Source organism: Lutra lutra, chromosome 9 (assembly GCF_902655055.1).
Source record: "Lutra lutra chromosome 9, mLutLut1.2, whole genome shotgun sequence".
In the NCBI taxonomy this organism is placed as follows: Eukaryota; Metazoa; Chordata; class Mammalia; order Carnivora; family Mustelidae; genus Lutra; species Lutra lutra.
In genome coordinates, this window is record NC_062286.1 from 87,169,550 (window position 1) to 87,186,450 (window position 16,901).

General features: G+C 41.6%; 1 protein-coding gene across 2 annotated transcripts in view; it reads right to left on the bottom strand.

Annotated features, from left to right (window-relative positions):
• The window catches only part of UXS1 (UDP-glucuronate decarboxylase 1), an 89,836-nt gene that overhangs the window by 50,195 nt on the left and 22,740 nt on the right, over positions 1–16,901 (bottom strand). The window contains exons 2-5 of one of the 2 annotated variants that reach the window (XM_047745618.1): positions 14,090–14,117; positions 12,741–12,804; positions 11,611–11,654; positions 5,961–6,021 (exon numbers count right to left, since the gene is read on the bottom strand). In XM_047745618.1, coding sequence (XP_047601574.1) covers positions 5,961–6,021; positions 11,611–11,654; positions 12,741–12,804; positions 14,090–14,117 — 197 coding nt within the window. The remainder of the gene's footprint in view (positions 1–5,960; positions 6,022–11,610; positions 11,655–12,740; positions 12,805–14,089; positions 14,118–16,901) is intronic. The other variant, XM_047745619.1, reaches the window with a different exon arrangement.

A 16,901-nucleotide genomic window follows, 5' to 3' on the forward strand; every position in this document is an offset into this window, starting at 1 on the left:
TTAATATGGATTCAAGACTAGTACTTCTGTGTTTGGGATACACAGTCCTACAGCTGAAATAGCAGGTAAAAGAACAAAAAAACTACCTTGTGTACCAACCATTTACATATCAAAGTCACAGATAAAACATTTCTTATAGAATGGCAACGTGAGGCATTCCACAGACCTGTCCCCCAGCAAAAGAAAGGTAACTGGTGAGAATTCAAAAGCCTAACCATTTAAAGTCTCTGGAAATTGTCCTAAGGGTACACAGCAAATGAAGAAACATTTATGCAAGAAAATCTACTGACATTCATTAAGAACAGAATCAGTGACACTGGAGCCATGGCCCACTCCCACCTTCTACCCTTTACCCTCATAGTTCAGAGTGGGTGCTGTTAGCTGGGGCCAAGACAATGGTGCTCCTGGTCAAAAGATAATGGTATCTCACCAGATAGGGGCAGGCCACCCACACTTCTCATGCCCCACCCCCAGCCCCCTGAGCCACACAGGCTCAATTAGTGAGGCGTGAGCCAAGTGATTAAGAGACCTTCCTCCTCCAGCTCCTGCTCCCATGGCAGAAGCTCTATTCCAGGCATGGCACACTGTGACTGAAGTAATGGGCTTGTGGTCACCATTGCCCGAGATCACTCACGGAGTGGATTCCACGCCCAGAAAAGCAAGGCAAGAAGACCAGGGGTACTGCTCCTGCCAGCCCCCTGCTTGTAAGCAGGAAAGTCACTCCCTCATCTCCACAGTCCTGGCTCAGAGGTTTCCCCTTGGGGGATGAGGCAGTGAATAAAAACACAGGAGCTCCAAAGCTCTCCCCAGAGAAAGAGACTTAATTTGAAAGAGAAAGTGGAGAAGTTCAAGCCTAAAGGTTATCTCAAAAACCCTGGAGATTTAAGTGGTAAGCAACAGAAAGGAGCCTGGTAGTTCTAGGAGGATAAGCTTAGCCCCAGGCCAGCCAGTTTAGTAATGAGAGCCAGGGAAAGACAGGCCCAAGAGTCCTCTTGGGGTCAGAGCAAACCTCCAAAGACTGGCCTAAAAATCTACCGCTGCAAAGGGGCCAGAATTTAACGGAATCAGACTGAGAAGCAATTTATGCAAAGCATTGGTTACAGCAAGCTTGCTCAACTAGCAATTACGTGGGCCTACTGGTTAGTGTGTGATACCACACAGGCAGACAGCTTAACAGAGCAATCAGGCTACGAGATGGTCAACGAGAGCCTGCTAGAACCGCTGGATCCAGGGTGACAGTGTCCATCACCAAGGCTGTGGCCTCTGGGCAGCAACCATCAGAGTCCCATACTCCAGGGGAGCAGACATCACTGAAGGAGAACAGCCAAGTCACTAAACAAGTATATACACAAGAAAAAATAAAACAAGGCTTGGTGAAAGGGGAGAAGAGTACCCAGGGACCTAGACCCAGGAAAACCACCAAGAGGCAAAAACTGCCTATGTCAGGGCCCAGCTGTCACCTTCAACAGTCCTCAAGTCAGCCAGCATAAACAAGTTCGGGAGAATGGAAGGAAACCAGAAGTAAACAGAGACTAAAAAGAGAAAAAAATACAAAATAGAAACAAATGGAAATTTGGGGGTTGGTAAGTATAGAAAAACTCATGACAGAGAGTCAACAACTGATTGGATATGGCAGAAGGAAGAAAGCAAAGCTGAGGATAAATCGAGTGTTTGTGCAACCTGAAGAGCAGAGGGAAAAAAAAAGGGAAGTGGATCGCCTCAGACCAGTACGAGACACCAACAAACACACCAAGACGCATGTAATGGGAGCACCAGAAAGGAAGAAAGGGAGGAACGGAAAAAACAGTCGAAGAAATAATGGCTGAAGAGTTCCCCAGACTCACGGGACATATGAATGTACACATTCGAGAAGCTGCACAAACTCCATGTAAGCAGGATAAATGCAAACACAGATGCATGGACTCAGATCATCCTAAAATTGCTGAAAATCAGAGACAAAGAGGAAATTCTGTAAGCATTTGGACTGGGTTAAATACTGCCCTACAAAAGTTATATCCGTCTTAATCTTAGAACATGACCTTATCTGGAAATAGGGTGGCTGCAGATGTAATCAGTTGAGATCCCGTCATGCCGGAGTAGGGTAAACGGTGGATCCCGTATGAGACACATGGGAGAACACCATGTGATGATGGACACAAGGACTGGATGGATGTGTCTCTACAAGGCAAGGAATCCAGGAACCAGTGGCAACAACCAGAAGCTAAGAGAAAGGCGTGAAACAGACTTCCTTCTAGAAACTTCAGGGAGAGCACGGCCCTGCCAAAACCCTGACATCAGAATTTTAGCTTCCAGTAGTGGGAGAATTTCAGTTTCTGTTGTTTTAAGCTATGAACACGACTGTGGCAGTGGCCCACGGAAAGTAGACAGGAGACAAAGAAAAGGACTCCTCACGCACAAGGGACCCTCACCATGACCAAAAGCCTACTGTCTATCTCAACTAGCGGAGGAAGCAGTGGGGTAACACATTCAAAGAAAAGAAAGAAAACTGTCAGCCAAGAATTTTATATAGAACTCAAACTTCTAAAACTGAAAAACAAAAACAGATACACAAAAAATGAGAGTATTTATTGCCAATAGCCAGCATATAAGAAAAACTAAACAATGTTCTTCAGGCTGAAGCCAAATGATCCCAGGCAGCATTTCCCACAGAGGAAACAAAAGGGGGAAGAACAAATAAAGGAATAAGGTAATTATAAAAGACAATATATGATGGCACACTCTCCTTTCCACTCTTGATCGATTTAAAGACCAAATTGTATAGCACAATGTGAACATACTTAAAGCCCACAGATCCATATACTTAAATGACACAATGATACACTGCGTTATGTACATTCCACCATTGCCACAACAGCAAAAACAACTGTATAAAATAATATGCATATTACTATATTATTTGCCTTGTAAAAAAAAAAAATACATTTGCCACAGCAGCATGAAGAGGGTAGGTAGGAGCAAAGTTGTATTGCCGTAAGGCAATGACATCAAAAGTTTACTCAAAACCACAGGAACAATGAAGGAAACTAGACAGGGAAATGAAAAGGATGATGTAACAAGTTCTGTAAATACATCTTTCCTCTCCTTTATTCCCTCAGCTTATTTACAAGATATAAAATTTAAAAATAATAAAATATAAAATAATTATAATAATGCACTGTGGCGTTTGTAACTTGGACTAAAGTGATACATAGAATGCAGAGACATGATATCACAAGAAGGGTTGGGTAACAGAACTATGTGGGAGTAGCATTTCTGTATCTCACTGGAACTCAGTATAAAGCTGAAGTAGTGTGACCTGAGATAAAATATAGATGGTAAGCACTAGAATAAATAGCAACAAAATGAATTTTCAAAATACATAAAAAACAATTAGAGGAGTTCAAATGTCACATAAGAAAAGATTTACTTAATGCATAAGAAAAGAAAAATGGAAGGCTGGAGGAACAAAGAAGATATGAAGCATACGGGAAACACAAAATAAAATGGCAATTATAAATCCAACTATGTTGGTAATAACATTAAATGTGAATGGATTAAGCCAACCACCCAAAAGCACCCAAATTGGAAAATAACAAAACAAAACAAGGTCCAACTATACTAAATCTTTTTTTTTTTTTTTAAAGATTTTATTTATTTGTCAGAGAGAGAGAGAGAGAGAACGAGCACAGGCAGGCAGAGTGGCAGGCAGAGGGAGAAGCAGGCTCCCCACAGAACAAGGAGCCCGATGTGGGACTCGATCCCAGGATGCTGGGATCATGACCTGAGCCGAAGGCAGCTGCTTAACCAACTGAGCCACCCAGGTATCCCCAACTATACTAAATCTTAAGGGAACACACAAGACTGGAAGATACAATGTGCTGAATGTAAAGAAGTAGAACATACACTTTTTTGGAGACAGTGAGAAAGCTGGAGTGGCTATGATGATATCAGACAAAATAAATTTTAAAACAAAAAAATGTTAAGAGATAAAGAGGGGCATTTAATAATGATAAAAGAGTCAATCCATCAAGCAGATATAAGGGTTTTAAACATTTAGGCACCTAATAAGAGACCCAAGATATACACAAAGCAAAAGTTGAGAGAATTGAAGGAAGAACTAGAGATTTTGACAATAGTTGGAGGCATCAATGCCTCACTCCTAATAATGGACAGAACTATTAAGATTAGCAAGAAAAAGAAGGACTTGAAAAACATCCAATCCAGCTAGACCTAACAGATGTCTACAGAACACTCAACAACAGCACAATACAGTCCTTTTAAGAGTACATGAGGGGAGCCTGGCTGGCTCAGGTGATGGAGCATGAGACTCTGGATCCTAAGAAGAGGAACAGGACAAGGATGTCTGCTCTTCCCACTTTTATCCAACACTGTACTAGGGTTCTAGCCAGGACAATTAGGCAAGGAAGTGAACTAGAAAGCATCCTTCCTGATAAGCCAAAAGTTAAACTTCCCATAATCTCAGATGACATAATCTTCAACAGTACATAAAAAATCCTCAGGAATCTACTCAAAACTATTAGAACCCAATGATTTCAGCAAAGTTGCAGGGTATAAGAAAATACAAATATCTATTGTATTTCTATTTACTTGCAATACAAAACATAAGAATGAAACTAAAAAACAATTCCAGTTATGCTAACATCAGAAATAAACATTTTAGAATAAATCTAACAAAAGTGTAAAACTATACTCTGAAAACTACAAAAGGAATGTTAAAAAAATTAATGAAAACCTAAATAAATAGAAAGATACCCTGTGTTCAAGGATCAGAAGACAATATTAAGATGAAAATACTGCCCAAATTCATCCACAGATTCAATGTGGTCTGTATCAAAAACTCAAGTGGCTTCTTTTAACAAACAGATGAGCTAACCCTAAAATTTACCAGGAACTATAAGGGATCCAGAATAGTCAAAACTATCTTGAAAAGGAAGACAAAGTGGAAGGATTCACACTTCCCAATTTCAAAACTTACTATAAAGTTACAGTAACCAAGACAGTGGTACTGGCATAAGGAGAGACAGGGTCAATGGAACAGAACTACAAGTCTAGAAAAAAATACTTTCATGTATGATCAGCTGATTTTTTTTTTAAGATTTTATTTGTTTATTTGATAGAGAGAGATCACAAGTAGACAGAGAGGCAGGCAGAGAGAGAGAGAGAGAGAGAGAGAGAGAGAGAGGGAAGCAGGCTCCCCGCTGAGCAGAGAGCCCGATATGGGACTCGATCCCAGGACCCTGAGATCACGACCTGAGCTGAAGGCAGCGGCTTAACCCACTGAGCCACCCAGGCGCCCCATGATCAGCTGATTTTTTACGAGTGTGCCAAGACAATTCAATGGGTCATGATTCGTCTCGACAGCCGGTGGCACTAGATATATACCCAAGAGAACTGAAAAACCATGTCTGCAAAACACTTGTACACCTATGTTTCATAGCCCCATTATGCACAATGGCCTCCAAGTAGAAACAACCCCAAATGTCCATCAATTGATGAAATGGATAAACAAAATGTGGTACCTCCATAATATGGAATATTATCCAGCCACAGACAGGAATGAAGTACTGATTTATGCTACAGAATGGATAAACTTTAGAAACGTTACTACAAGTTTAAGAAATCAGATCCTAAAGACCACATATTGTATCATTTCATTCATCGGAAATGTCCAAAATGGGCAAATACATTGAGACAGAAAGTAGTTTCAGTAATTGCCAGGAGCTGGGAGGAGAATGGCTGACAACAGGGATGGGGTTTCTCCCTGAAGTGATGAAAATATTCTGGAATTAGAATGGATTGCTGTCAGAGGACTTTGTGAACACACTATAAACCAGTAAACTGTATATTCTGTATGGGTGACTTATGGTATGTGAAGTATACCTCTATTTAAAAAGCCAGTTTTTTGATATTATAAGTATTAATCAGATGTACAAACTTACCAAAATTCTTTTACGGTCCTTTTCTGATAAAAATTTTACTGGTGGGTATTTCTGGGTAAAGCTGTAGAAAAGAAGAGATGAGAAAAAGAAAAGTCAAACCTCTCCTGTGAGGATTTTCTCTACCATCAAAACAAAGGTAGATTGTGGCATTATTATTGTCCACTACTTCTATCCACTCCAAGTGAGGGCTGTAGGAACAAGCGGTTATTGGCTCATTTGAATTCAAGAAATATGCAACCACTTCTTGTGTGGAATTAAGCTGAGGATAGAGATTCCATCTCGGAGAAGGGAAAATTTACCAAGGTACAGGCTATGAACACCCAGAGCTAACAAAAAATAAGGGAGGTGTTGGCCTCCTTACAATGCTGTATGGAGAGGTCTGGAAGGAAGAAAGAAGCTGCGTGAAGTTACAGACAGACCCAAAGCAGGACACCGTGCCTTGCAAGGGGAAGAAAAGAAAAAACTAAGGCTGTTTCCTCATTCTGGGCAACTTCACAACTGCAGCATCTCCTTCTGCACCGGTGCCCCCGGACAAAATGGCGGGGCAAGAGGCACTTTCCACCTCCCATGGTCTGCTCTGAACCCACCTTAAGTCTTACCTTATAATGCCTCTTCCCCCCAGGAAAGGTCCCATGGGTCCCCAACCCCTACTGATGTTTTGGGAGCAGGGCAGTACAAGCGGCAGATTAAAGATCAAATGAGAGTTGATAAATGCAGATTTGAAATATCCATTCTTAAAGTGGTTAAGTGGTTCAGTTAGGAACAAAAGTGCTTTTAGTAAATTCAGAGAAACCAACTTTACAGTCATTATTTTAATTGGAGAGGTGCCAGGGGCACTGTCTCATCCCCTCTACATCCCAGCTGGGATACAGAAGGCATTTGCTTAATGGTCGCTGAACTGAACAGACTATGACAGGTCATTAGACAGAAGACCTTGAAGCAAGTGTTTCTCATCTCTTGGAAGAGTGGAAACGTGGTTAAATTGGAGCTTGGGGCAGGAGGGCTTTCTTTTACGATGCAGATGAGTTCCCTTATTAAGAGCTTCCAGATTCTCCAAAGGTCAAGTTCCCCTTGCAGACTACAAAACCAGGCAGGCAGGTGGGCGAATCTGAGGGAGTGAGTGAGAACCTTGGCCACCCCCCTTACTAGTTCTGTGACCCAGACCCCCCAAGAGCTCTGTGCACCTCAGAGCTTCCTGCTGTCAAGGGGTAATCACAGCACCTTCCCCAGAGAGCTGCCCTGCAGGAGCTGTCCTCACCACAGGCAGCAGGGAATGGCCAAGTGAATGTTCTCACAGTGGCTGCGGGGCAGGGCACATTCTTCCTGCTCGAACAGTGGAAGCCTTCTGGGAGCCTGACCGATGCCTTGTTTGTGAAGTGACACTTCTTGTCACTCCAAATACTTTCTCCATCAGTCAGCTGGAGGGTGGCCAAGCAAACCACAGCACGGCTGTGTGCCCCCCTCACATGGTCCCAACATCCATTCTCTTCTCTGAGCGCCTCACATCCACCATCCGGCCTCAATCTCAAATTCCACAGCCAGCCATGTGGTGCACCTACGGTGTCTCTCTCCTTCCAGGCTGACCCTCTCCCCACCTGCCCACTGTCACCCATTTATTCCGGAGAGAGAATAGCAAACAGTTTTCTTATAGGAAATACAGTTCAATAAAACTGAAGGAAATTTGTAAGTGCCTGACACACAGTCACATGTGGAATACAGACTGATAAACCTACTTCAAACACTGTGTGCTAAAAACCTTTAAAATAAACAAAAACACTGGCTGGGCTTCTTGCTTTGTTCTTCTTCAACATGTAGCAACCAAGTTTCAGATTTCATACGTATGATCAAGTTATTAAACTGTTGGCAGAACTCTCTTACAACCCTCATTTCTTCCTTAGAGAAGTCAGGCACACAAAGCCAGAAATAGGAGCAGGGGTAAGCTCCATCAGGGTCCTCCTCAGTCTGCACTTACACCATTTGCCTTCCTGCAGTCACGGATGGCAGAGCTGGGACGGTGTGTGGGGGGACTGTGTGAGGTGACTCTGAGGTGAGTGCGTTAAGGGGACTGCGTGAGGTGACTGCGTAAGGGGACTGTGTGAGGTGACTCTGAGGGGACAGCATAAGGGGACTGCATGAGGGGACTGTGAGAGGTGACTCTCACGTGAGTGGACTGGGTGAGGTGACTGAGGGGACTGTGTGAAGTGACTCTCAGGTGACTGCATGAGGGGACTGCGTAAAGGGACTGTGTGAAGTGACTGTACGAGGGGACTGCATGAGGGGAATGTGTGAGGGGACCCTCAGGTGACTGCGTGAGGGGACTGAGTGGTAACTCTGAGGTGATTGTGTGAAGGGACCGTGCGAGGTGACTGCATGAGGTAACTCTGAGGTGACAGCATGAGGGGACTGTATGAGGTGACCCTGAGGAGACCGCGTGAGGGGACTGTATGATGTGACTCCGCTGTGGTGCTAGCTGAGCCATACCTTTAGCACGCCACTGAGACGTCCCCCACTGCGCTTTACCAGTACTGGGCAAAGTGGCCAAGGGAAAGGCACATGCTTCTTTAAAGACCTGAAATAGATTAAAACCCTATGCAGGGGCGCCTGGGTGGCTCAGTGGTTAAAGCCTCTGCCTTCGGCTCGGGTCGTGATCCCAGGGTCCTGGGATCGAGCCCCACGTCGGGCTCTCTGCTCAGTGGGGAGCCTGCTTCCTCCTCTCTCTCTCTGCCTGCCTCTCCGCCTACTTGTGATTTCTGTCTGTCAAATAAATAAATAAAATCTTTAAAAAAAAAAAAAAAAAAAAAAAAAAAACCCTATGCAGTGGTGTACTGGCTCATCCATCCATTCATTTATTCAGGAATTTTTTTATCGGGCTCCTATTCTATGCCATACACTAAGGACACAGAAGCAAACAACACAGAGAGGCAAGGCCCTGCCCACATGAAGCCTGAATTCTGCATTTCTGAGTGTGAGAGAGATAAGCAAGGGAGGTAAATGAAGCAGGAATTGAATAATGGATCTCTTCTTTCCACCCGAAATTAATCTTTTCGTAATTATTTAATGCCATTCTAGACTCTAACCTTCCTGTTCATGAAGGTAGCCAGCAAGAAGCATTTTTACTTAGAAGTTAAATTCTCATCATCACTTGCTATTTCTTCACAGAACATTTAAAGATATTGAGATGAAATTAAATGGCAGGCAATCAAACTGTTAAGAAATGGGGGATACAGTACAGAAGAGAAAAAACTCACATAACCCACTTATTCAGGCTTCTAGAATGGCGTTGTTCCCATTTATCTTCCTGTATACATATAATCCCTACCTTTCAAAAATATCCTTATTTCCTGGGGGTCACTTTGCCCCCAAATGACAAGCACATCAAGACAACATAGTCCAGTTATGTTCTTATCTCGCTCGTGTCAAGGTGGGTGTTTGATCATTCTTATCATACAAATCACTCAGGAAAAATAAAACCAGACAGAGCTCCATTGATTTCTACCACAAAGGCATGTCCATACTTGACTTTCTAGCTAACACAACAACCTTGGCTCATCTGTCACCTGACTTGCTCACCAACCTAGAGACCAGAACCATTTTAGGATGAGTAACTAGTAAAGAAGAAATAAGTAGAAAACACTTAACCTCTGCACCTATCTTAAAGGTAACTCTCAGTTTGATAAGAATGAGTTACTGGTATATTCTTCAAGATTATATTTATACTTGTGCTTTACTTTCCCGAATTTGAAAAAAAACAAAGAACATCACATAAGTATCAAAAGGAATCATAAAATTCTCCAATTTCAAAAGATCATGTGTGTAAACCATTGCCTTAGGGAAGTTATCCAATTAATTCACTTTTCACAAATATTACTCTCTAAAAAAGATATCAGTGGTGAGCAATTTTTTTTGGCGGGGGGTTGGGCAACATAAAACCTGGTGGGTTATTCTCACCATACACAATTTTTAGTTCCTAATTAAAATCTCTCAAATTATTCCAGTCTTACTGAAGGCAGGATTTCTGGCTCCCACCCAATGCAATGTTATAAAACAATTTAATTTCAGCCCAAATGATGGCAAGAAAATTTAAAGGACAAATAACAAATCTGTATTACTTAACATGATCTGTTATAACTTTTTGTCCTGTAAGAGCTGAAATTAAGTTTCCTGACAGCATATAAACTATCAGTTGAAGACAAGAAGAAAACGAATGAACACATTTTATTTGATGACTCTTCTCCACCCTTAGTTCTCTTTGATCATTTATTGAAAATACTGAACCCAAAGAAAAATTAGCTTTCCATTTCCTCCTTTTTAATCTGGGCTTGACAAAAGGTTCCTACAATCCCAATGCAGATCATCCCAATTCATCTCAAGAAAAGAAACAAAACAAAACATTACATAAATGCTGGGTGAGTGTTTTTACTTCTCTTTTTTAAACTTCTGAAGACCAACTCTGGACACACAGTTTCCCCAATAAACTCAAGGGAAAAAGTTCTAGCACCTGGAGTTCAATTATTTTAGAGACAGAATGTGGGTGCAGCAGAGACACACATGGCAGGCAGAGGGTTGGGAGCTGGGGGGTGTGGAAGACCATGATAAAAAGGGAGCCATAACTTGCTTTGGCATCTGATTCAAATATGTTCCCACTGTATTATATGATTCCTCCCTTCCATCCACTTTATCTGGACTCAGTTCTGGAACCTTCCTGATGTACGGTGATAAGCAAATAACTGACCCTAATTTCTTATAGTACTTACACACAGTACTAGGTATTAGGTCCTCCAGCTTTATTTTCTTATTCTGGAATTCTCCCAAACTAATCAATATATGAGAGAAACCACACAAATTCCCTGTGCAACTTAAAAGAAGGTAAGACTTAGCTTCAACTTGTATGCCATGAATTTGCAGGAACTGAGAAAGTCACAGAATTTGGAAAAGGAAGATTACAACACCTTAGAGCCTCTCTTCTTCTAATGTTTGGACTATTTGAGTATCATTCAAATCAGGGTTAAAAAACCCAACAAGGGGTGCCTGGGTGGCTCAGAGGGTTAAGCCCCTGCCTTCAGCTCAGGTCATAGTCTCAGAGTCCTGGGATCGAGCCCTGCATCAGGCTCTCTGCTCAGCGGGGTGCCTGCTTCTCCTTCTCTCTCTGCCTGCCTCTCTGCCTACTGGTGATCTCTGTCTGTCAAATAAATTAAAAAAAAAAAAAAAAAACCAACAAAAATTTTTTGTGGCCATTAGTTTACATCATCGTAGTTTGTAGAAATCAAACTGACAGAGGGTAATGGAGGAAGGACTTTTAATGCAGGATCTGTGTAGTTGGGCTTTAGGAAGACTCCTGAAAAAATAACTTTATTAAAATAAATAATTTTTTCTAGAGACAAAAAAAGCTTCCATAGCTTTCATAAGAAATAGTTCATAATGACAAAAGAAAAAAAAAAATTTAAAAACATTGCATCCAAATTTTACAGTAAACATCTACCTTCTCACAGAAAAGTTCCTGTGTTGAAAGTGCCTGGTATTTTTCATATTATGGAATAACACAGATTAAAAAAAAAGAATTAATTATACAGTTGAGATGAATTTGTATCAGATACTGACAAAGTCACTAAGAAAGAAGTATTTTCCAAAAAACCTCCAAAAGTGCACGTACCTTTTTTCCAAATCTCTGATTTTCTCTCTCAGTGGTTCAACGATCTAAAACAAAAATAACCAAGATCAATTTTGAAGCAAAGACAGTTCTCCACCACTTCCCCCTTCTCTGATGTTCCACATGGGCACGACATCAGGCAAAACAGATTTTAACTTCCTCTTCTATCCACTTCCACTTTGAAATTATGTTATATCACTTGAATCACAAGTCAAGAAGAAAGGTGATACACTGCATGCTGGAACTCTTACTTTACTGACAGTTAAGTCTCTGAGAAAATAAACCTTTCAATTTCCTTACAACAAGCAAGGTGGTTGAGGCTCACCTCAGGCAGTTCAACACCGCCCTCTTCTTTTCAGGAGAAAGAATCCCCTCAATGCTGCCCTCAAAGCTTAATCTCTTGTTTCTGTACATTATCTCCACATCATCTGCTCAGCACTAGAATGGAGGGCAGGCTGTGAGCAGACCCACATCCCTGTGTGTTAACACTGCGAGCTGGGGCAGAAGGACAAGAGCAATCCAAGAGCGTCCCTGCCACTGTGACAACTGGCTTCAGATCAAAATGACAGACTCCCCTTCTCCTCCTGCAGCCCACATTACAGCTGCGTACCTATGTCTACAATTAACTGACTAAGAACACAAGCAATTATTTTTAAGTAGAAGGTAGATAATCAACCAGAGGGGCTAGCTTTCCGTAAGCAGGTGTGGGCTTCCCCATCTGTGCACGTGGACACTCCCTATGTTCCCCTAGTTCCAGCACCTGAGTTGGGCCGGTTCTCCTTACAGCACCTGCTGGGGTGAGCGGATGCTGGCACTGGCCTCCATTCCTGGTGGAGGTACTCACTTCTCTTTCTCTAAGAAATTCTGGGAAGGTCACTTAAAAAGTCAGACAAACTCGTAAATCCATTTTGCCTCTGAGGTAGAATTTACAGTACATCACACCTTGATCAAATGGACAAATGCTGACCCAGAGGAAAGGCTCCTCTAAATAAGGGAGTAATTCCTGAGGAGATGTTTTCAAAATCACGGGTTAGCATCAGGCTTCCCCAAGAAAGGTACAAGCACAAGAGAAGGAACTGAAATTGACAAACATAACAAAAAAACAGGAGCAAAATACAGGAAAGGGAACCAACCTCTTCAATCTTGCTCTCGATTTTGAGTTCGCCATTTTCCTGGATCGACCTGTTGAGTAGAAAGCTGCGAAACTGAGATCCATTGAGAGGCTTGATGACCTCAAGACCTAATTCTGAACAGATGACAACACAAACCAAAGGCTGCAGACCAACTTCCACTCCCCTTCCCAAAAACATCAGTCTCCGGTTCCAGATTCCTTCCAGAAGGGGGTGCACCCGAGGAATGGAAGACAATGGAGGAGAGGAAATCTCCAATACATCTCACCGGCTCACCTCTACCTTGTAAGGGTTATTTCTAGTCCACTAAAATAATCTCACTTTCACGTTATGCTCAGCACAGGATTTTAAAGTGGAGGCAGGAAGTTTGTCTATAGGAGTCCAAGTCTCTCTGCTGGGCTTTCCTGGGGATTTGAGGCAAAATGGAGCTTTGCCAAGTAAAAAAACAAGAGTTCCTTTAAATGAGATCTGAGCACCCCTCCTAGCCGCACACAGAAAGTCTTTGTCAGGAGATACTCATGCCCGGGTGGTAGGAATCATATCCACACCACCTCACTGACCTTGCAAAATCTTCTCAATACGAAAGGCCTGGTGGGGGCACAGCAACGCTTTACCTTAGTAGCATCTGACTGCCAAGCCCACCACCAGCACCGCATGATCGCTGCTCTTTTATTTTTACTACCAAGGAATACAAAGTGAAACAGATTTTTCTTTAAATGTAAATCTGTACTAACAGCAGCAGACTTGTTTTTACAATGAGTGCTTATTAATTTTCTTTTTTCTTTTTTTTTTTAAGAATCTCAACACAGGATTTTACTCTTCCGAGTGTCCCTCCTACGTTTATCACAAAGCACAAATAACTCGCCCTGGGGCCGGAAGGCTCCTCGGGGCTGAGTCCTGAAATAAACAGGTGGCGGCAGAATCCACGGGTCTGCTTCCAGAGCCTGGGGCCAGCCGTGCTTTCCTACAGATGCCCCCTTCTCAAAAGGCTTTGAAAAGGCACACCCCCACCATATGCTTTGTTCAAGCCACCCAGGAACACAATCACATTTTAGCAGGGCAGAAGCTAGGGTCAACCCTTTCCAGTGTACAAAAGGAGGGAAGGGACCCTGAGGTGGGCAATGCAGAGGAGCCAGCCAGTAAAAATGGGCTTTCCCTGAGTAAATAGTAAGATCCGATGTATTCCTGGAGAATGTCCATAAGAAAAAAAGAGAAAGCTCAGGTGTGAATAGCAAAAAAGAAGTTTCATTTTTAAACTCTTCAATTAGCCCATGCCACCTACAGTCTATCTGTAATAACAAATGTGTCTATAAACCCAAACCACAACATCCAAATTATTAAAAAAAAGTTACCTCATATTAACGAAGTTGCCCCACACAGCTGGAAGGGAAAGAAGAATAAAATAGGTCAATATTTAACTTCGTGATATTCAAGGATTCCAACTAGTACAATTTTAATGTTTAACCAATATTTTCAAGTACACTAAGGAATCTAAATTACAGCTCAGGAAGACAACAAAATGAACACTTTTGAAGAATTAAGTCCTACTAAATAAGTGAAAGAGGACCTAATACATCTCTTTAATTTTGGAATATCTCTTTTGGGGTCTGGAGTTCAACGATATTTGTGTTTTGATAAACAGTATGTCCCCAACCTTTGTCTGAGAAAGTCACAAGCATCAAAGAACTGCATGTCTGAAAACAAGATCCTAGGGCTCAGTCTAGCCTTTTCCTTTAAATGTCCATGAAACCAAAACCCAGACAGGTTAGATAACCGCCTGGCCTGACTCTGAGGCTTAACTTCACCTGGAAGCCCATCCTTTCTCTCACACTTTCCACATCTCTCTTGGAGTCTAGTTTCTCATCTCCAGGCCTGCTTCCTTGATTACAGATACCTGGAGGGCGGGTTTCATGTGTACACAGCTGGTGCTCAATAAATGTAAATAAACTAGCCCAGCTACCCCAGTGAAGTTTTGCCATGGATGACTTTAAAAATACAGACTATGAGCCACCACGTGAAATGACTGAACAGAGAATTATTTAATAAAGAAACCTTTCCCACGAATGAGTGTCTTTAATATTTGTACTCATTCCTCTTTAGCCCGCCTGTAGTCATTCCTCAAATACTGAATAACTCTTAAAGGCAAGATGCTCTTAGGTGTTAGAGAAAGACAGAGAGCAAATGCAAACATCCCCACCCCACCCCCCCAGCCCTGAAGACAGTGATTCTGTGAGCTCAGGAATGCCTTCAGGTTAGGATCTACTCCCAGCCATCTTCTTATTGTCATTGTCTGGTATACAGTAGGGGTTTAATAAATGTTTGCCAACTAGGATTCAGTTTCCAAAATCACATGTTGCTGATTCTATACAATCACATTCCTCTCCAGAGTAGTACGGAACAGATACAAAAGAGAGCAATAAATAACTAAATAAAAGTGGCAAATAAGCAAGAAATGGGAAAATTAAAATAAACCCATACCATATTCCTTATTCATTAAAAAAAAAAGAATGTTTATACCTTTGGACCATGTGAGCTTACTTTTGAGTATTAACCTCAAGATATACATATACACAGGAAAGCCACCTTTACAAGTCATGGATTTACTTACCTAAAAAAAAAAAAAAAAAAAAAAAGAAGAGAGGGAGGGAATAAACCTAAAATCCTACAATTGGGGAATTGCTATATAAATTATGATACAGCCATTCAATGAAATTGGAAAGCCATTAAATACCACTATGACTATTATCAAACAGGCAAGAAATAACAAGTGTTGGCAAGGATGCAGAGAAGAGGAAAAAGTCATGCACCATTGGTGGAAATGTACACTGGGGCAGCCGCTATGTAAAACAGTAGGAAGCTCCTCAAAAATTAAAAATACAAATACCATATGATCCAGCAGTTCCATTTCTGGGTATTTACCTGAAGGAAACAAAAACACTAACTTGAAAAGATACCTGCACCCCCATGTTCACTGCAGCCTTACTGACAACGACCAAGGCACAGAAACCACCCGAGTTTCCATCCATGGATGAATGGATTATTCAGCCATAAAAAGAAGGAAATCCCGTCACTTGAGGTAACATGGATGGACCTCAAGGGCATTACACTACATGAGATAAGTCAGACAGAGAAAAGACAAATACTATATGATCTCACTTATATGTGGAATGTCAAAAACAGAAAGAAACAATAACCCAAGTTCATAGATACAGAGAACAGATTAGTGGTTGCCAGAAGTGAGCAGGGGGTGTGTAGGTGAAACAGGTGAAAGTGGTCAAAACAAGTAAGTCCGGGGATGTAATGTACAGCACGGTGACTAGTTATTAATATTGTATTGCTTATTGGAAAGTTGCTAAGAGTAAATCTTAAAAGGTCTCATCACACACACACACACACACACACACACACACACAAATGTGTAACTATGTGTGGTGATGATGGTAACTACTTACATAATATACACTGTGTATATAAATATATATAATAATGTATAAGTAGATATAATACCATATAAGTAGATAATAACTATTATATAACACAAACTAATACATAATATTACATATGTTACTAATATAATACTGTATAAATTTTCCATGTCAATTATATCTTGGTTAAAAAAATATGGTTATGAAAATACACTGTAAATGGTAATGCAGTTATGATAATTCCAGATGAGAAAATATATATGTAGTATGATTTCCGTTACTAAAAATCACCTAGAATAAGACTGTCTGAAGATGCCAAAATACCGTATAAATGGTGATGCAATTGTTTATCTTTCCTTGTATCTATACGTGTTCTTATCTTGCCTTTTAAAAAGGAGGGAAAAGATTTCCAAACCCTTGCTGAATGCCATGCCCCTCCCCACAGAAGACCTGGGAACCCTCGGATTAGCAGTCAGCTCAGACAGCTGCTGTTGTAGACAAACCCACAGCTGCGAAACCACACGGGCCCTGTTCTTCACTGTGTTCCTCAAACAAACATCGCCTCATTTTGGCTTTAGGATTCTGTCGCTTGTCAAAATACACCAGGAAGTGATCCCTCTCGGGCTGTGGACCCTCAGGAGGGGAATTAACCATTCCTCAAGATGCCTTACGGTGGATTATACCTTCTGACAACCTTTTCCAATCATTCCATGATTACTAGTTTCTCGTTTTCTTTTTA